The following is a 21,124-nucleotide window of genomic DNA, read 5'->3' as shown; positions in this document are numbered from 1 at the left end:
ACGTGGTCTCTTAGCTCTAATGGAAGCTAGAGATTCAAAGATTCCGCTTCTCGGCCTCTATAGCAGAAGGATGGGAAGAAGACTGTGACCAGGAAGGGGACTTATACGTGGCACACTTTAAGAAATAATTTTGAGCCTGAAATTACTTCCCAATTATTTGGGAGAATACATCAAAGTCCAGAATGTGTAAAATGTGAACGTATTTTGAAATACTATGTATGCTCCTTATGTCAGAAAAATCTTTATCATTGAAGAGTTATGATAAAAAACAGCAAGAAAATTAATTTTTCTTTCTCTCTGTGGATGAGTAAACTAGAAATTTAAAAAGACAGCGTGCTTTGCTTTCCAGGGGTCTTAGATGGCTTTACAAAGGCACATGCCACACCTTTTTATCATGTTAATCACTGAAGCTGGAAGGATGAGAATGAGGCAGGCAAGATGTGCCTTCTAGGTCACCCATTTTCATTTCTGAAGCCGAGGTTAAGCGAAGTCCCCAAATTCTCAGCTGGTCAGAGCCGGCCGTGCTCGGGACTGGGTTCTGGCTTTGCTGGCAGTTACCTGTGTGGGCACAGTGTCCCTTAGTTCATCTCCGTCGTTTCACAGGTGAAGAACTAGAAAGTATCAGTGGTTTTAAAACTGTGCCCCAAAATGTGCTAGATGGGTAAGTGCAGGGGCATGTTTTGAGAACTGGGGGGACCCAAACAAAGTCAGTGTATTTGTTAGGAGAGAAGGAGGGAGTGGCCTTTGGCTAGGCAGTCACACTGTTTACAGCAGCGCCCTTCCCAGCTTGAGAGGTGGAGGGCCCTCCAGGGATGAATTAGAGCTATGACATCCCAGGGTGTGGACACTCAGGAGAGGAGCAGGGGTGCCCCGTGGAGGACACGCTGCAGGACAGAGGGGCACAAGTGGAGACACTTCTCTTGTCTGCGGCTCACCCTGCGAGCAGGGAAAGACTGCTGAGTGAGGGGCAGGCTGTACGGCTGAGGGGAGGCAGTGCCCCGCAGGGTGTGGTACAGCCTGACTGTGGCTGCGGGGTCTTCACCCTGCGCTGCGTCAGCCTTCTGGCTGGAAACACTGAGGGACTTGTGGATGCGGGTCCAAGGAAGCAACTAGTGAGTATTTGTTTGAGCCAGCAAAGCCAGATTGAAGCTGTGAGTTCTCTTAGCTCATTGCCCTGGCCCTGGCCTTGGCCTTAGAATTAACCAGAACAACAAAATATATGATGGAGGAGCATGTGATAGACGGATTTAAGGAAACCACACAAAAATAATTTAAAAGGAATGAAAATATGAAAATGATGAACAGGATGTGGTAATTGTAGAAGGCATACGACCGGGAGCTCAGATGCATACAATTCCTGTTCCTGCAGAAGAATAAAGGGCAGAGGGGCAGAAAAGATTCAGTTTTCCATCCTAGAGATATTATTGGGTGTCTGCTGTGTGCCAGGCAGGCATACCAGGTGCTGAAGATTCAGGAATAAGCATACACTCCCTCTTGGAGCTTAAGAATGAAGGGGAAAATGGCTATTGAGTAATTGTACAGACATAACATTACAAAGGTGAAAAGTGCAGCAGGGGAGAGGCTCGGGTCTTCCGTGGACTCCCACGGGAAGGTTGGAGTACGCGTGGCGGTCAGGGAAGGCTTCTCTCAGGAAGGGACACTTGGAATTTATCTGAAAGTTGTGTGTATACTACAATCCAATTTATGTAAGAAATTTGAAAACTTACACAAGACAATACTATTTTATAATTTATATAATAGATTATTTTTAAAAACATGAAGTAGAAGGCAACATACTAAATGCATCATTGTTGCCTCTGAGGAGGGAGGAAAGAGAGAAATGAAGAAAGAAACCAAGGAGAAGTTAACTTTGTGGTGGATTACTTCTTATTAAAAAGCTATCCAAAGGCAATATGACCGAATACTAACATTTGTTCATTCCGGGGGATATTTGTTAAAATATTTTTACTTTCTGATTAACAAAAGAGGGAGAGATTGAAAGAATGTCTTTCCTGACAGAGAAGGTAGCGGGTGCAAAGCCTCTGTGGTGGGAAGCAGCTTTGGAACGAAGGTTCCCAAGAAAGCCATGGGAGGCCATTGTGGCTGCAGTTGGAAGAGCAGGCTGGGGGGCCCGGAGCCTGCGTGGGAGCCAGCAGAGTCTGGTCTAGCGGTGCGCGTGCTGGTCCTCGGATTGGGTTGGTGTAACATAAGTTAGGAGGAAGTGGAAGGATTCAGAAGAAACACTGGAAGTGAAGTTGGCAGGATTCGGGGATGGGTTGGATTCGGGGGAGGTTATCGAGAGTGGTTGCTGGCTCTCCCCTTTGTGCAGTGAAGTGAATAGTGATGACTCTGGGTCCGATGAGAGCTTTTTAAATTGAAGATGCCCAAGACCATTGAAAGCCTTTAGTATTGATTCTGTTAAGAGAAAGAGATGAAACAAGTTACATAGACGTACATGAGAGGAAAGGGAAAACTGATAGTGTCAGGTTGCTCGGACGCCACGAGGTGATGGTCTCAGCACAAGCGCTGGGACTGGGCGGGTGCGCGGCCCCCTTGCTGCCAGAGCGGGGCGGACCACGGGTAACAGGATGTAGGTCTGCATTGTTGTTTGAGGAAAGTGAGAGCTTTTGTATCTAATGACTTCTCTTTTTTTGTGACGAGAGGTGAGATCATTTGCTGAGAAGGGGTTAGGGTGGGTTATGGCAGTTTGAGGAAAATGGAAAAGTTGCTAACTTGTGGTTATCGAGAGAGGGAAATGAGTTGCGTAGAGGCAGAGATGTTACCAGAAGCGTTGTGTGCTGGTTGGGGTTGGGGCTGCGTGGCGCAGTGACTCCTCCCTGTCGTGGGACGCTTGTGGAGCGCGGGGAGGGGAGCCGGTACTAGCTGCAGGGCTGTGACAGCAGCTGGTGGCTGGGTAAGGAGGCCACACAGGAGGCAGGGACCGATGGGAGTGCTGTTGAAGGGTGGACGCCTGGACTCTGAGCTGCGTAAGGAGAGAAGTGAGCCAGGAAGGAGAGGAGGGAATTGGAGAAAGAAGAGGAGCCCGGGGACTGGAGGTACAGGTAAAGAGAAGAGGACAAGGTGGAGGTGGTGGCTGAACAGGGGAGCTGGAGGAGGTGAGGAGGTTCAGCCTCCAGGTGTTTGAGTTGGGCCGTGAGCAGTCAGGGCAGTGGCAAGGTCACAGGTGACGCCTCTGGAGCGGAATTGGAATGGCGCGGGGGCCTTCTGGGTGACTTGAAGGCACACAGCGTGGTGCTGAGCCTCGGGTGGACAGAGGACCAAGCCAGATACTGGAGTGTGACGACTGACGAGGAGTGGTTGAAAATCAGCAGGTGATGGTGGAGGGGGTGGCGTCAATGGTGTATCTGATGATACAAGTCTTAAAGGGACATGGTGTTTCTTCAGTTTTGTTTTAAAATAAGACTGTGTCAGAGCAAGGGCTTGAAAGCAGCAGTGGGGCATGAGGGTGCTGCTGCTGCAGCCCTTGAGATCTATTGTAGGAACGTTGCCCCTTGAGAGGTGGTCGGGGAGAAGCCAGGTTTCAGGGACGCCCAGGAGACGAAGGAGCACCCCCAGAACGGAGGGGGAGGCCCGGGCCTGGTGTGCCAGAGGCTTGTTCCCTTGGGTAAGACGGGGATGGACCCACCACGTGCAGGTTCCACACACTCAGCTGTGGGAGGAGGAGGACCAGAAGCATCCAAGGATACAACAGAGACAGTTTTCTTGAACTAAAGACCCAAATACTTGCCTACTGGAAGTTACTTTTGTATCTCAAAACATTCATTTCAGTGAACCTGAGATGTAGCCTGGTGAAGTAACTGAAATCCAAGACCAGAGAAAGAGTCCTGTAAACATCTGAGCAGAGAAAGGAAGCCCCTCCCAGGGAGCGGAGAGAGTGGGGGTGGGCCTGGTGCCGCATCTCTTCACACTCACACGACGCGGCGTGAGAAGGCAGTGGAGTAACGTCTTATGTTACTTACAGCTTCCGAGGCAGAGGATGTGTAACTCAGATACTTTATACCCAGTCAAGTTATCTTTTCAGTAAAAGAATCCGCAGTTTTGTTTTATAATATTACAGTTGTGAACCGGTCTTGGAAAAAACTGCTTGATAGTCAGACCCTACTAAGCAACATGAGATACATCAGAATAAGAACTTAATACAGGGAAAACTGTTGTGAGAGGACTTGTGGTGCGCCCGCCTCGGGAGGATGGGCGTTTTGGTTATTGGTCATAATTTATATGTCATAAGCCTTGAAAAATTGCATCACAAGAATCTGGATGTTGGGACGACATGGTGGGAAGAAGTGAGCTCGTTTCTTCTTCGTCACACGTAAGATACCGTCTGAAATTAACGTCTAAGTAATTCCACAAGTAGAGATCCCAACCTCTCACAGAATAATGCTCATAATATATTAGTAACGAAAATTTCCATGTGCTGTGATTTTTGTCTTTTTAACTTTACTGTACTTTTCTGTACAGTGTAGTTATTCTCTTAGTACCTTGCAGGGGCTGTGCATATGTGTTAAGTTGCCGAGGAGGAGAGTTACACAGTTTAGGAAAAATCCTATTTGGACGTCAGTTAACAGTGATGGAGAGACACTTCTCTGGGAGCTGCCTGCCTCAGTGGCCCCTCGTCCGTTGCCCTCTGGCTCACAGCTTTCATGTTAACAGAGGTGAAAGTTGTCACTTGCTGAATCCTGTTCTCAAATATCTCCTTTTACGTTTTTGTGTTTTAAGGTATATTTTGATTACATGAGAAGCTGGATCCAAATGCTACAGCAATTACCTCAAGCATCCCATAGTTTAAAAAATCTCTTAGAAGAAGAGTGGAATTTCACCAAAGAAATAACGCATTACATCCGGGGAGGAGAAGCGCAGGCTGGAAAGCTTTTCTGGTAGGAACCGTCGTGCCCCTGAGCGCGCCTGCCTTCCTTTCCCCCTCTTTCTCCTAGGTTGCTCACAAGTTCTGGTCTGCGTGTTTGAATGCTTAGTTACATGAGAACGACAGTTACATGATGTGCCCGTCTCCTTAGAGCAGTGGTTCTCACCCCGGGTGATATGCGCCCACGGGACGTTTGGCAGTGTTTGGAAGCAGTTCCCTTGTGCTGCCTGGGAGGTGCTGCTGGGGTCCGTTGAGCAGAGGCCAGGGACGCTGCTGAACACATTACAGCGCCCAGGATGGCCCCCAACAAAGATCACCCACCCAGAGCGTCAGCTGTGGAGTCGAGAAGTCCTGCCTGAGAGCGCGCCCTCTTGGTTACGTACAAAAGGGGGCGGACTCAGGCCTGTGGCGAGTGGGGTGACCCGCAGACCTGTGTGTCAGTCTTGGTGGGCACTTCTGCAGCCTACGAAGTGCGTGTTTTCACTGATACTGTTTTGGGAATGTAATACGAATCATAGAATCTCTTTATGAACTAGGTATGTCTATATGGTGAAAGAATTGGAATGTAACCCAAGGAAAGTCACGCAGGGGCCGGGAGCGCCCCCTGTCTGTCTGTCCTGGGAAGGGAGTGCAGGTTCCCTGGTGCAGGCCCGTGTGTGGAGTGCGGGCTGCGGGTCAGCGTCTTTGCTGGGGCCGCTCTGGCTCACACAGACCAGGCGTCTCCTTGGCTCTGGACTCTGCTGCTCCTTCTCTCACATGCCCCTTCAGCTGTTTTATTTCTCCCGTTTCCTTTCTTTGAGGTTTTCTGTACCCAGCCCGTCTCCTTGCCCCCTTAGTGTGCGGGCCTTAGGACTTAAGCTTTTATAGTTCTCCTCTACTTCCCTGAAACTCAGTATTCTCAACTCCACCGGCCTTTATTCCATGCTCAGCATCTCAGAATTCTGTGTTCACTTTTCTGCCCCAGCCACCAGTTCTTTTTGTGTCTTTTTGTGTCCTCCGCCTTTATTTTGAGTGAATTGTGAACTTGGTCTTGTCTCAGATCTCACCTGGTCCTCCAGGCCGAGGTTCCCCACCTGGCTTGTTTTCCTCTTCACGTTGCTTCTCCTAGTCCGCCTTGCAGAAACTGCAGTCCCTGCCATTTTCAGCATCTCTCCCCTTCTAATTTTCCATAGTCTGCTTTGCCTATAATTTCTTCTGTTTGCATTTTGTGTTCTCAGGCGATCAGGCTTTGTTGAAGAAATTTTTTAAAAAGGTTACTGTTTGCTTCTACTTCCAATTCATGATATATAATTTCTCTGCACCCTCGTTCCCTCCTGCCAGTCTTTTTATTTTTATCTGCTGCTTGACCTTGATTCCGTACAGTGCTGTCTCTGGGCTTCATCGTCATCGTCTGATCGTGAGAAGCCCCAGGGCTGTCGCAGCGCCTCTGCCGGCCCGGCCGCTGCTCGTCCGGGCGTCCGCCGCGCCAGCGCCGCGCTCCGCTTCACACACTGTCTCTCCCGGGCTCCGCCAGTCCTAGAATTACCCCGACTTCCCTTCTTTGTCTCACCACTGCCTCCAATTCCGTCTGGCTGTCCCTTCAAGACACACCCTGAATCTGACCTCTGCTCACCACGCGCGCTTCCGTCGCCCAGGCTGGTTTCCGTACTGTGTTGCTGTGGCCTCTGCCCTCGTCCCTCATCCTGTCTAGCGTGTCCTCAGCGTGATCTTGTTGAAATGTATGTCAGCCCTTTCCCTCTGCTCCAGACACGCCGGTGGCTCTCCTCCTTTCTCAAGTAGACGTTGGAGCGCCTGGACCGCGGCCCGCGGGCCCCGTGCAGCCTGCCTCTCATTAAGCCCCGCCCTCGGCTGCCCAGGCTGCCCCGCGCGCCCCGCAGCCTCCGCGGCTTCCTGCCTGGGCCTCGTGGGCCGGGCCTGCGCCTCCCGCTTGCCGGCGCCTCCACCTGGGCGGCTCCTCCCCCGTCATTCCCAGGACTCAGTTCCCCACTTCCTGCAGGTCTGTAGCCACATGCTATCTTCTCCATATTTAAAATTGAAGTTGCTACCGGCAGGTATGCCTTAGCTTTCTTCCGTGTGTTATTTCTCTTCATAGCATTTGTCAGTATCTGAAATGCTATGTATTTTTTGTTTTTGTTTTTGTTTTCTTCTCCGTCCACCGGACTGATTGTATCTGTTTCGTTCACTGCGGTTACCACATGACGGATACTGAGTACTTGTTGAATAAATTCATCCTGGATATCCTTGTGTACTTACTGCTCTTAAAAGCACGGTTCTAACCAGATCGTTTTCCCATTCAGTTGTTTTTAAGGCCCACCCTCTTTGCCTACCAAATGGCAATCACACAGGCAGCACGTCCGAGGCCTTCACCGTCCTGGCCTTACTCCCCAAATCCTCTGCTTTTCTCAGATTGACAGCTTCTTTTCACAGACATGCCTTTGCTTCATGCCCTGTGGTCACAGTCAGTGTTCTTTGTGGCCTTTCCTTCCCCCCCATCCACCCGCTTCCGTCAGAGCCCCTCCTCCCACTGTTGCTCGGCTTCTCGCACTCCTGCATTGCCCACAAGGCCCCTTGAAAACACACCTTCAGCTGGTCTGGTAGCTCCTCCAACAGCTCCCCGCGCTTGCCTTCTTCCCCGCCTGGTGTTGGTTGTAGCTCTCCCTGCTCTCTTTTACTGGGTCAGAACTCCTTTTCGTCGTGGAGGTCAATGAGCCGCTGTTGAATTTTTACTACACTCAGATTTATTTTATACATTTGGGTTTGCATTTTAACCCTAGTATTTGGGTACTTAATGAAGCATCAGCTGATTAGACTATTTCATGTCAATTGACTATGAAAGCTAATTGTGAGGGAACCTTTTTGAAAACAATTGCATTTAAGGAATTCACTTTGTTTCTTACACTATCACTTAGTTTATTACACTTTTAAAAATATTTTGTCATAGATATGTATGAGGCCATTTTATACCATTTTGAACATTCATTTAAGATGAAAATAACATTTGTGTGGTAATTACATAGCTAACATGAAAGTAATTTAAGATTTTAAGGTTTATAATGAAAAACTGGTAGTAGAACAGAGGTTCCATAATCAAGATTTCTTTTTTCACAGTTATTATGATTTTATATTAAATAAAAAGGAAATTCTTAGTTACTGATTTTTAAACTATTTGAAACAGCTGAATCTTTTGGTTTCTCATTCAAGAATTAGGATGAGTAAGGACAGTTTTTCTTCTGTGGTTTACTTTTGTTGTTTTTGTTCCCTTAGTGACATTGCAGGAATGCTGCTGAAATCTACAGGAAGTTTTCTAGAATTTGGCTTACAGGAGAGCTGTGCAGAGTTTTGGACCAGTGCTGACGATGGCAGTGCTTCAGATGAAATAAGGTTGAAGTTGCATTTTCTCTCCTCTCCCATTTCTTACTTTGTGTATCTTTCCTCTTGTTAATGAGCCTGAAGTGAGCCTTGTTGAAACTAAATTGTGTTGGACTTTAAAAATTTGGGTAGTAGACCTGAAGGGGTTTGTTTATTACTGTATTGTCTTTTCGTATGATCTCTTAGTTGTGGTTTTATGTGAAATTTTCTTTGAAGGTGAACATAGAATCTGTTTAGCCTTATCAAAATAACGTCCTTAGAAAAGATGTAGTTTTAAGTTGACTAAAAATGAGTAGGGTAGAATTCATTCACGTGTTCGGGAATGTCTAATTAAATAATTGTTTCTGTCTTTAAAGCCTCTGAGCTGTCCATGAATACATCTGATTGACATTTGGTACATTTTGTTGTTTTTATACTTAATTTGCCCCTTCTCTTGAACTTTAAGCTGAAGCACGTGAGACCATGGCTTGTTCATCAATTGCATTTCCTCTGACTCTGTGCAGCTAGAATTTAGGTTGACCCATGCTAAAGTGCTGTTTTTGTGGCGTATGTATCGGTCTTAACAGCTATTTTGTGGCCAGTTTTTAGCGATATCCTATGATTCAACTTTAGCAAGTGCTCAGGTGAACCAGCTTCTCTAGAGATGTTGTCTCTCACCTCCAAAATCTGATGGAAAACACATTTTAGGTTTCAGAACACTGGGAAGTCTTTATGTCAGGATTAAAGAAAGATGTTATCACATAACATAGATTCTTAGCTGGGAAAATACCGAGTAGCTGAGAAATGGAATGAGTCAGTTTGTAGAAGGCCTTGCAGTTTTGAATGCTAACATGGTAGATTCAGAATAAACACAAGAATTCAAGAATTAAGATGGTGAACCAGAGAATGGCTCTTATCATGCCCTGATTGTTCCCCCGGGATGGATCTAAAAAGTGGATTCACGTGCAGTAATGTGTGGGGCTGACTGTGCTGGCTCCGGAGAGCCCACGAGTGACTGTGCCCATCTCTCCCCAGGTCATAGCTCAGTGATGTCCCACTGGGAGATTGAAATCAGCTGTGATGGGAGAATTTACACCATGCACGTTGGCAAACACCACTGTGGGGGCTGCCAGTTGTTAAATATTCACCAGCTCACTTACTAGATGTATTCCTCTTCAGTTAGATTATAAGCTGACAGTCAAGACCATTGTTTCAAACTCCAAGATTTATCCTAATGGAATCTTTAGAAAATTGAGTGTATTGTTATTTGAAGGTTATTAAGTGTGCCCTACTTATTTAACAGATACAAGTATTTTCTAGAAAGAGTGGGGAGCAAGCATCTGAATATTTCAAATACATCCTCAGTAATTGTTTGCTTCTAAAATCTTCAGTCTTTATTAACGTATTTGGAATTTGCTTCATCTTTACTGTTACATATTTCTTGATGTACGGTAACGTATTCTAACTAGATTTCAACCACCTCTGCAGGAGGTCTGTCATAGAGATCAGCCGGGCCCTGAAGGAGCTGTTTCACGAAGCTAGAGAAAGAGCCTCCAAAGCGCTCGGATTTGCTAAAATGCTGAGGAAGGTGAGTTAACAATCCTGATTAATTATTATTTTTTTCTTATTTTTCTTTTATCTTATTTTTAAAAATACTAACCCTAAAGAAGTTTCTTTGTAACTGTGATCCTAGGACCTGGAAATAGCTGCAGAATTCATATTTTCAGCCCCAGTTGGAGACCTTCTGGAAGTCCTGAAATCAAAACAGTATGTGAAGGTAAGTAAGTAAGTAAGGTAAGGTGACAGTGTGTGAAGGTAGGTAATTGTTTTGTCTTTCTTACTCTAAAACAGGCAAACTTTTTCTTTAAGGTCTAGGTAGTGAGTATTTTAGGCTTTGCAGGCCATATGCTGGCCCCAGTTTTAAGACTATCCCATAATTTCCCAATGAAATCATTAGGAAAACAAAGTTTTTCATACTTGAGTTACTAACTGGTTTTAAGAATACAGATAAAGCCTCAACTATTTACTCATACTATTTAATTTATTAGTTACACATATATTTAAAATAATGTATATAAAGTAATGTTGATTTTAAATAATTGTTTCGTTTTTCACCCTCACATTTCCTGAAACAATTCAAACTTTGTACATAAATCTTTGATATCAGTGTCCTGGCCATCACTGGAACCACTTTCTGAGTTCCTATCTTTGCTCTCATTTAAGTTGTTTGAGTTTAGTACTTTCAGAATCTGTGTATGATGATGTTACTGGAAATTTTATCCCACATTTATGTGTGACTTGCACAACATAATCACATATGCACCCCTTGTTAAAATGGTCTTTAAAAGACTTTTTATGATACCCCCACCAGACTTTTTATGATACCCCCACCAAGAATATAGTGGATCTGTATTAACATTTTTTGCCTTTTTACTAAGTCAGATGATTTTCTGTTTGGAAAGACATGATGCCGGCACAATCCCATGGGAGTCTTCGCCTTGTGCTGAAGACCCTGGTCGTCAGTGGCCACTGCAGCGTGTTCCTCTGTGGGGGCACCTTTCCATAAAAACGACATTGCAGTCACGTTGATTGAGGTCGCTTCAGGGACATTCTTCCCCTGATGAGTATTTCCTTAGTAGTTGAAAATAAAGAAATGGAAGGATGCCCTATAAGTGGAGAAACTTTACAAAGCCTCTCCACCAGTATATTCACATGTTCTCTCTTCCACTCTGTCCTCCAGTGACATGGAACATCCATGGATTCACCTAACTGCAGATTGAAAATATTTAGGGAAAAAAAATTCCTGAAAGTTTCAAAAAGGAAAACTTGAATTTGCAGCATTTTGGCAACTATTTACATAGTATTTACATTGTAACTATTTACATAGCATTTACATTATACTGTAGGTAATCTAGAGATGATTTAAAGTATGTGGGAGGATGTGCTAGGTTATATGCAAATACTCTGCCATTTTCCCTACGGGACGTGAGTGTCCACAGATTTTGGTATCCGAGGGGGTCTTGGAGCCGACCCTCTGTGGATGCTCAGGGACCGCTGTGCTTGCCCTGCCCCTCATTGCGCTAGGTAGTGCCTTTCCCACATCTCCTTTCAAACCCGCTTGTCTTTCTCTAGTGTTTTTTTAAATGGCATTTCTATAATATATGACGTTCTTTAATTTGAGATTTTGGGTTTCTTTTTCAGGTACAAATTCCTGGTTTAGAAAACTTGCAAGTATTTGTTCCAGACACTCTTGCAGAGGAGAAGAGTATTATTTTGCAGTTACTCAATGCAGCTGCTGGAAAGGACTGCTCAAAAGATTCAGATGAAGTACTGATTGACGCCTACCTGCTTCTAACCAAACACAGTGATCTCGCTCAGGATTCAGACGACAGCTGGGCCACGTGGGAGGCACAGCCTGTCAAAATTGTGCCTCAGGTGGAGACTGTGGACACCTTGAGAAGCATGCAGGTGTGGCCCAGTCCCAGTCCTCTCCTGCCTCTCCCCCCCCACCCACCTTGAAGCAGTAGTGCTTACTTAAAATACTTTAAGGAAAAGTGAATTTTTAGGAGCTTATGAATGATTAGTTTTGTTGTCTCAAGTATCCACTTCCCTGAAGTATACCTTGATGTTTTAATAGGTAGTTTTGTAGCACTACTTGTACTAAAATATTCCATCAGATTCTTTGAATATGTTAAATTATACTGGGATATTTGAAATATTTTATTTATATCTTTCCTTACTTCAGGCATGTATGTAGTTAGGTCTGACTACTCACAGTCTAGAAGGAATTTTCTTACTCATTTAATTTGTAGTTCCAGAAATCCCAGTTCTCCAAGTGCTCTGGTTTACTGGCTACTTAGCTTTCATTTTTGTAGTAAAGGATCTCAGCTACCTAATAGGGTCCCAGGACAATTTATAAAACTCATTAATTAAAACTGTTAGGGGCCACCTCCTGTGTTCTCTGTGCAGCTCTGGGGCACGGACGGTGAGTGCCTGCGTGTCCCTCACACACAGCCTGACCAGAGCTGAGCACACCAGCTGGCTGGCCCCTCAGGTCTGCATGTCTGCTTTTCCTCTGGGATTCTCTCTCTTGGTGAATGGTGCTCTGTCCACTCAATTATTTAAACCAGAATGTGACAGTTCATATAAATTCAGCCTCCCACCCTTCCACTTAATCACTGGCCTCAGCAACCTAAAGCATTTGTAATAAATGACTCTTTCCCTGTATCCCCAGAGCCGCTCCCTCAGACCTGTCAGCCCTTTCTTGAACTGTTGCAGGGTCCCACTTTTAGTTTCCCTACTTCAATCCTTGCCTTCCCTCCTCGAATTCTATATGTTTGCTTGTTTTGATACTTCAAGAATGATGCTTATAATTCACACATCTCATCACAGGTCTACTCAAAGTACTGCAATGATCATCACTTAAACAGTAAAAATCATAAAGTCTTGATTTCTGTCTCATTCAAGGCCTCTCGTCTCATCCCACTCTTATTCCTGCATTTTCCATCTTCACCTGTGGCTTCAGCACACACACACACAGACACACACACATACACACACAGCCCTAGGACTGTTGAGTTACTTGAGTTCCAGGATATTTCAGAGACATGACGCTCACATAATCCCATGGGATTCTCACCATTGCGCTGGAGATCTCAGCCGCCAGTGCCCACTGCAGTGTGTTGCTCTGTGGGAGGAGCTTTGCTTGACAGCTACTTTCTGATCAGATGGCTGCTGGCCTGGTGGCCCTGAGATTGGTGGTGTTTGGGGACTGGGAGCTGAACTAGATGGAAGACAGTAACTGGGTCTGTGTTTAAGCGTGTGCTTGATTTCCCTCCCAGGTGGATAATCTTTTGCTAGTTGTCATGGAGTCTGCACATCTCATAATTCAGAGAAAAGCTTTCCAGCAGTCCATTGAAGGTCTCATGACCCTGCGCCAGGAGCAGACGTCCAGTCAGCCGGTCATCGCCAAAGCTTTGCAGCAGCTGAAGGTACTTCACTGTCAGCTCTACCTTAGCTGACTTATTTGCTAAAGATGTGAAGATGCTAGGGGAGAATCCGTGTCTTATAGTTTAATATCACTCAAGGGACTTTGTTTCTTAACTTGTCCTCTCTTCCCAGTACACGTTTTCCCATGTCTAAGTTAAAAATCTCCCGGATCTTTCCTGAAACTGTAGAATGTTAGACTGGACGGGATAAAAATTCGAACAGTTGTGTGACTTCTTAATGTTCGTGTGCCTGGTTAATATTGGAATTTAGGTCTCTTCATTCCTAATCCAAATTTATTCCTCCTTTAGCAGTTACCAGTATTTACTAGAGTTACCTTGAATCTACAATGTGTAATTTGAAAGAAGATTTATGTAGTCTTTTATTTAACAGACGATTCAGCCACAGTGATTGTTTTAGAGAAAGCCAGTTGTAGAAAGGTCTTCAGAGCTCATGACGGGCCAGAGCCTTGCCGTCTCTTCCCATCATTTCCTGTTTTCACTGCTTTCTATTTTGTATTCTATTCATCGGTCTTGGTCCATCTGCACTTTTCCACAGGTCGTCAGTTACATCTTCTCTGTCACATTAAGGCTTGACTTCTTAAAGCAGGACTTCTTGAAATTAGAAGTATTTTGATAAATACTCATTTTTCTTCTGTCAGTCTGATTTGTCTTATTTATCTGTAAGCGTTCTTGCTTATGGATTGTCATCCCATTCTAATGCCAGGGCAGGGGACTTTTGTTTTTTCTTTTAGTTTGAATCAGTGTACTCTGGAGAGGACAGAATTTTATGTAACATGTTGGTTATTCTTGAGCTTAAGGAACTTACAGCCTTAAGGACCTGAACTCTCATGTAAAGTACAGAGGAGGGAGAGATTAGATCCTCCTGGTAACACCTAGGAATTGCCACCATGGAGGCATTTCAAAAGATGTAAATTGGGAAGGGACTAATATGAGAAACATCTGGGCCTCAGTGTCCATGGACCAGGGTTATGAGAATAACCTGTGGTCTGATGTGTTGGATCTTGGTGTATACAGTGGAAAGAAGTGGGAGAGAAGGCTGGTAAAATCAAGTGGGCAAAAATCAGGCTGTTGAGAGATTTTGGATTTTATTCTGTAGCCTCAGTGAATGTTGAAGATTCAGGAAGAATATTTTGGAATAATATATAGGGGAATTGCCTGATAGAGACTGTGTGTACACATGAATGTGTTTAAGGGTGTGTGGAAAGAGTACCCCATTTGGAGCTATTGTAGTATTGATTAGGAGAGACAACAAAACTTGAACTAGGGCAGAGTTTCTCGGCCTCCATACTGTTGACATTTTGGGTCAATCAGTAATTCTTTGTTTTGGGGAGCTGTCCTGTGTGTTGTAAGATGTCTGGCAACATCCCTGGGCTCAACCCAAAAGATGTCAGAAGATTTCACACACACACTCCCCCTACATCCCCTTGTTTGGACAACAAAAAATATATCCAGACATTGCAAGTGTCCCCTGGGGTGATAAACTTGGCCCCAGTTGAGGACCCTTGGGCTAGGGAGTAGCCAGGGACAAGAAGAAGAGTATGACTTGATACATTGTGGGGTCATTAGAAACACATCGTTAGTTCACTCTGAGGGATTGGATCCATATTCACAGCTGTGCAGACACCGAGGGCAGAAAACAGCTGGCAGCGGACATGGAGACATGTTGAAGCTGTAAGCTTCTGTGCAGAGACCACGTTGTAATTAGGCTTTCTTCTTTAAGTGGATTGTTTCCCTCTTGTATTTCGTAGGATTTTAAGAATACCTAATACAGATAAAGATGAAAATACTATAATATTTTCTAATTTTGGTCATTCCTTTTGAATAACCAAAATGAATACGGCTGAAGGACATTGCAGTGGTTGATGTCTGTGTGATGATGAAAGAAATCTTCCTCTAGCATGCAGTAGGTACTGTGCGGTTCGTTTCGTTTTGGATTAATTATGGTTTGGGACTCTTTAGAATGATGCCTTAGAGCTTTGCAACAGAATCAGCGCTGCCATTGACCGAGTGGCCCACATGTTCACTTCAGAATTCGACGCTGAGGCTGAGGAGTCCGAGTCCGCCACGCTGCAGCAGTACTACCGGGAAGCCATGATTCAGGGCTACAATTTTGGGTTCGAGGTAGGTACGAAATAAGAGGAAAAACAGCGCAGTTCTGCAGTTGCTTTGTAATTTACTTATAAAATGTATTAGGATTCTCGTGCAGCAGACGTCACGATCTCGTTGTTGTAATCACAGCTTAGCTAGGAACGTCATCTCACTCCGCTGCCGCGTATCAGAAATGTTGCTCTACTTTTAAACTGTCGGATGGTTGCCCTGTTTTTATTTTGTGTTTACAACTATCCACTTGTATTTAAAACCCTACTTTAAGAGATGTTTAATGTCCTAAAAGCATATTCTTAATTTAAATTTATAAGTAAAACACTTGTGAAATGGCATTTTAAGACATATTCTCTATAGCTGAATATATATATATATATAAATAAAACTGAATATAACTGAGCATGAATATACTCTTCAGAATATGTAAAGGTCACTGGCATTTGCTTTTTGTTTTTAGAAAAGTGACGTTTTAAACAGACGTGGCATTACAGCGTTTAGGCATTTGTATAATTGTTTTCTTAATTTTGATGCACATGAAATCTTCTTACAGTATCACAAAGAAGTGGTTCGCTTGATGTCTGGCGAGTTTAGACAGAAGATAGGAGACAAGTATATAAGCTTTGCCCGGAAGTGGATGAATTACGTCCTAACTAAGTGTGAGAGCGGTAGAGGCACAAGACCCAGGTAACGAGCACGTAGGTGGTTTCCTTCATGTGGGCTTGGTGGTCTTGCGTCCTTACATTTTATGTGGAAGTTCTGAGCAGATGACACAGAAAGGAGCATTTTGAACTCTTTGGTGATCAGTTTTTTTTCTTTCTTTCTCTTTTCTTTAAATAAGCCTGTTTACATGAACTCTCTATAACTCTTGGAAAACATTTAAAAAAAAATTTGTTCCCAAATGAGTACTCTTTAAGGAGTTCACATTCTCCCTGGACAGGCCCTCCTGACTGCTAATCTTCTTTCCTCCTTCATGAAATTTACACCTGTTATTTAGTATAAATGGAAAACAAATTGGTAGCCAGTTCCTTGATGAAGAAGCCATTTTTGTCTTTCTCAAAACACACTGTAAACTTACTCCCCGAGGGATGTATAGACAAAGAAATGTACTTTGTCCTAGATAGTAATTTTCCAGTCAGATTGTTCTTCAGTATCGTATAGATTAAAACTGCCACGGCATTTGCTGGATTGTTTTGTGATTACTGAACTTTTCCCTGTTACAGATGGGCAACTCAAGGTTTCGACTTCCTGCAAGCTATTGAACCTGCTTTTATTTCAGCTCTACCAGAAGATGACTTCCTGGTATGGGATATTAAGTTTTTTCCCTTAAAAAACAAGTAAATTGATCACTCTTATTCCTGATTGTGTATCTTTTTGTTAATTTAATAGTGCTTCTTAAATATTTTCACATAATTGTGATGATGAGGCTGAGGAGTTAAAGCACTCTTAATAGTGTGTGAGACATTCAGTGCGCTTTTCCCTTTACAGCAGTATTGTTCAGCTAAGTCAGTGTGCAGTTGGTCGTGCAGCCTGCGTTGACATTTGTCAGTTTTGTGTTTTATAAAGTGCTGCTGCTTCTTAGCAGCTTAGTGAGGAACAGGGGAGAGCTGTTTCAGTTCGGTGCGTGTCATTTGAGAGCATAATGCCAAAGGTTAAATATTATCAATTCTGTCAGATCAAAAGGACACTGTTCAAATGTGAATTCATTCATTTTAGCCTCCAGACAGTAGAGATGATTACAGAAGTAGAAGTTCCTCGCTTATACACATCATTGCATGATAGGGAACTGAATAGCAGTTTGCTTTTACTTATGAAAGTGGAGTGTCTGTTATCTTAAGTTATGTGCAGTTTGTGTTTGATTTATGTTATACCTATTTTCTTTTTTTTGAGAATGTAAGTGTTTTATTCTTTGTTAAAAAGCTTATCAAGAGCAGTTTGAACAATGTCTTCTCATTCTGTAGCTTTTTTTTCTTCCTTTTTCAGTTTTATTAAGTAAAATTACTACAGTTCGACTACATACACACATTGCATGTAAACCCATATGAACAGTACACTGCACTGTACCTGTTTTCTTTTAAAGTAACTTTGAAAGCATTTTCTTAAGGATAGCATGTTTCTTTTAAATATACCGAAAGGTTAATTGGTGCTACTAATATAATTGAGAGAGTGTACATTTTTCTCTCCTCCTGTCCCGTTTCCTTTGGTTTCTAGAGTTTGCAAGCCTTGATGAATGAATGCATCGGCCACGTGATAGGAAAGCCACACAGCCCTATTACAGGTTTGTACCTTGGTGAGACAGCAGTTAAAGTGTTTCTCCTGGAACCTGCTGGTTTGGGTGAGCACGTTGTCTTACAATTGCAGTCATTTAAAATGGTATAGAGGTTCTGTAAGAATATTCAGGAAAATGACAATGAAAGTTCTAGGAATGAGGTGTGTATCTATAGAGAACTCCACAGTAGTCGTTCTCAATTAGCAGGAAGGTTAGAATGCCAACACCAGGTGTTCTGTGCTTGCCAACAGTGTTACTACATTTTTTTTCCTTTTTTGGTGCATCAACATTCCCATTCTGTTCTCCTCCTTAAATTCTTTTCTTTTGGGGAGGAAAGACTTGGAGAAAATAGTTGTCTGTGAGCAGCTAGGGCCTTTCTTGATGGAGGTGGGTGAGGATGATTGTTCTGCCCGCCCTTCCGCACCTGTTGGAGGAGAATGAACTAGCTTCCTCGCAGCTTCCCAGGTGCCCATTCCTCTCTAACATAGAATATTTCTGATTGGTTTTCCCTCCATTCCTATTTGGTTTTACTATGAAAAAAAGTTAAGTTCTTCCATAATATACTTAAATTGCAGTTTTAAGTTACAGTTAATACATAGTTTTACAGTGTATGTTGAAATTTAAAATGTGTATTAGAAAAAGGCTGTCTGACCCCATTCTTGAGATAGTAAACAAAAACAAAACTGCATTTTTATGTAATAAATACCCAAAAATGAAAACTTAGAAATTTTAAACAATTACATTTACACAAAATAAAATAATTCATAAATGGTAAATGTAAAGTGAGCAGCAGCTGTATCTTAAAGGGTACTTGCTAGCTGCTCAGCGTTTAGGAGACCAGGTTTTAGTGCTTCGTTCTTTGTCTTTAAAGTTCACTCAGTTTATTCCTCTTTCTCACAAGGCAGCTATGAAATGAAAGTTACCATTTGTAAAACTGCTCGAACATTCTATGTAAAACATACTGTATTCTTTCAGACTTTTGATTAAGCATACTGTCATAAGTAGTTCGATTTTCTGACTTCTCAAAATATTTCTCTAAAAGTACATGATCAATAATTCAGTAAAAATTACTTTAAAATATTTTATTACGTAAGAAATCATATTCATTGTAGAAAAAACTACAGTGTAGAAACATATGTAAAAAAATGTAGACAACATACACATGGGAAAATATTACAAAAGGAAAAACCTCTTCCCACTTGCGCAGCCCAGGGGTGATCCCTGCTACCCGGCGAGGCACTCGCTGTGCTCTGCCTCCCCCGCCCTGCGGGGCACAGGCGGTCAACAGCGCTCCCTGCAGGCGTGAGCTGCCCTTCGTCCTCTCAGCCACGGGGGTGGTGGAGACAGCCCTGGACTGGGAGCCAGGTGGACTTGGGGCCGCTCATTTAACATCTCTGAGCCTCCCCTTCTAGTGCTTAACACCAGACGCTAATGAGGCTTCAGGAGGTGACGACACTTTGTTATTACCTGAAGTGTTCTGCACGTGGCGGGAGTCGTCATTTAGTTTTGTGCTCTTTCCTTAGAGGGAAATTAATGAAGGTGAGAGAACATTGGTGTTACTCTTCTGCTTGCTTGTTTCTCTCCCTCTGCTCTATGCTTGTAACTAATGATAACAGTCTAGTATATAAGCTTCTGTATTTTCCGTTTGCTCGTGTAGTTACACAGATGCATTCTACCGTACCTTTCTTTATGCCCATGAAATCACACAAGCATAGCATTGTTTGTTTTCCTGGCATTTACTGCATAAAAACTGGATCACGCTGGATATTAACCTCTTGCTTTTCCTATCTGACAAGTATAGAAATCCCTCCATGTCAACAGGGTTCCATCCAATTCATTCTCTTCAGCGTTTGTGTTGTGTCCATAGGGACGTACAATTCTTTCCACCATGTCCTTATGGACGTTTGTTAGTTTTGCCACAAAAAAAATCTCTATAATAAATGTTTACCACTAGTGAAATTTGAGCATCTATTTTATGTTTATTGGCCATTTGGATTTTCTTTTTAATGAAGTAGCACAGTTTTACAACAATTAGATATATGTACTCTTTAAAGAAACACTCTTTTTCATGCATGAAGGATGTTAAAGTTGTATGCATGTGTTTTAACAGAATGTCTTTATTTTATACCTTCATGGGAAAAGTTTGTGGTAATGTTTGATTCAGTAGTTCTCAGAATGTTTGCTGAATTAAAGATATCACCATTCTCAGCAAAACACTTGTTATTTTTTTCTTCTTGCCTTTGTTGCTGTTGGATTTCTTCCGTTTAGCATTGTAATAGTTGAGATAATGAGCCAGAGACACAAATTACCTGAATTTCTTCTTAATAATTACTTGATTTTTTTTTTTTTGCAAGTTTTCCCTTCAGATCTCTTCATTTTTGGTACTTCTGTCTTCCTATGTAATGTTATTAAAGGTAAACAAACAAAAATGAGGAAGAAAGAACTATTTCCATTTAGGATAAAACATATTTGGAATAAAACATATGTAGACTAAAATTATTAATATATGAAGAGAAAGTAAGACATTTTAAAAAACTAAGAAGAGTTTCAAACAAAATTAAAAATAAGAGGAAAATGTATTAGGGAAAATTAGATGAAGTGTAATTCCATGTTCCTGACTGGTTACATCTAGGGATTGGGAAAGTAGAATTGTCAGCGTTTTTGCAATTACTAGGAAAGGTGCCTTAAATTTTGCTTTAAGTTTTATCTAGTTTTTAAATTTTGTTTTAAATTTTATCCACATTTACCTTCTACCAGAATATTTAAAAAGAGAAGAGAACATGTTCTGAAAAAAACCAATTTAAACTGTGCCCACCCTCCTCATTTGGTTTAAAGGAATCAAATAAAACTCTAGGTACTTGGGAAAATGACAGTGACCCCTCCCCAACTCAGGACCTGTTGAAGTGTCACCAGACTCTTTAAAAGTGCAGGCAACGTAAGGAACTCCTTTGTAGTAGAGAGAGGCCACGTAAGCTACATTTCATCCATCTCTAAAATAGGTCACATCATCGGTTCCATACACATTATGTATGTTTCACGCCAGGATTTTAAAAATGTTTTTAATGGAAAAAAGTTTGAACGTGTAATAGAACTTTATTAACTTTCAGAAAGTGATATTTTCCTCATATTTATGTATGTAATATAATTTTCTTACTTAGATAAATGGTTTTATTTTGATCACCAGCAAAAGTCAGCCACCTCCCATTTCCACTGAATTGCCTGGTTTGACAGTTTTCTGCTGGCCCTTTAACAAGTTGCACTTGTCGCTCTTTCCCCTGGCAGCCATTCATCGGAACAGCCCCCGTCCTGTGAAGGTGCCTCGATGCCACAGCGACCCTCCTAACCCCCATCTAATTATCCCCACGCCAGAGGGATTCAGGTATTGGGCGCTTATCTAGTCATGTGCTTTATGCATTCTTCTCTGATGAGCATGCTAATACCCTGAGAGCTGCTGATGCTTGCTCTGATAACTAAGCATTTTTTTCTGTGTTCTTGTTTATACGTTTTTTAAAACTC

The 21,124-nt window shown here is 42.8% G+C and overlaps 1 protein-coding gene across 5 annotated transcripts in view; it reads left to right on the top strand.

The window, feature by feature from the left end:
* The window catches only part of MAP3K4 (mitogen-activated protein kinase kinase kinase 4), a 103,522-nt gene that overhangs the window by 64,539 nt on the left and 17,859 nt on the right, over window positions 1-21,124 (top strand). For all 5 annotated transcript variants that reach the window (XM_031456649.2, XM_064486500.1, XM_064486499.1 and 2 more), the window contains exons 6-16: window positions 4,738-4,895; window positions 8,147-8,263; window positions 9,719-9,818; window positions 9,924-10,007; window positions 11,432-11,698; window positions 13,072-13,221; window positions 15,199-15,360; window positions 15,893-16,026; window positions 16,563-16,641; window positions 17,551-17,617; window positions 20,891-20,987. In XM_031456649.2, the coding sequence (XP_031312509.2) occupies window positions 4,738-4,895; window positions 8,147-8,263; window positions 9,719-9,818; window positions 9,924-10,007; window positions 11,432-11,698; window positions 13,072-13,221; window positions 15,199-15,360; window positions 15,893-16,026; window positions 16,563-16,641; window positions 17,551-17,617; window positions 20,891-20,987 (1,415 nt within the window). The remainder of the gene's footprint in view (window positions 1-4,737; window positions 4,896-8,146; window positions 8,264-9,718; window positions 9,819-9,923; window positions 10,008-11,431; window positions 11,699-13,071; window positions 13,222-15,198; window positions 15,361-15,892; window positions 16,027-16,562; window positions 16,642-17,550; window positions 17,618-20,890; window positions 20,988-21,124) is intronic.

Source organism: Camelus dromedarius, chromosome 6 (genome assembly GCF_036321535.1).
Source record: "Camelus dromedarius isolate mCamDro1 chromosome 6, mCamDro1.pat, whole genome shotgun sequence".
NCBI classification, from domain to species: Eukaryota; Metazoa; Chordata; class Mammalia; order Artiodactyla; family Camelidae; genus Camelus; species Camelus dromedarius.
This window is presented reverse-complemented; position numbering and strand designations above follow the sequence as displayed.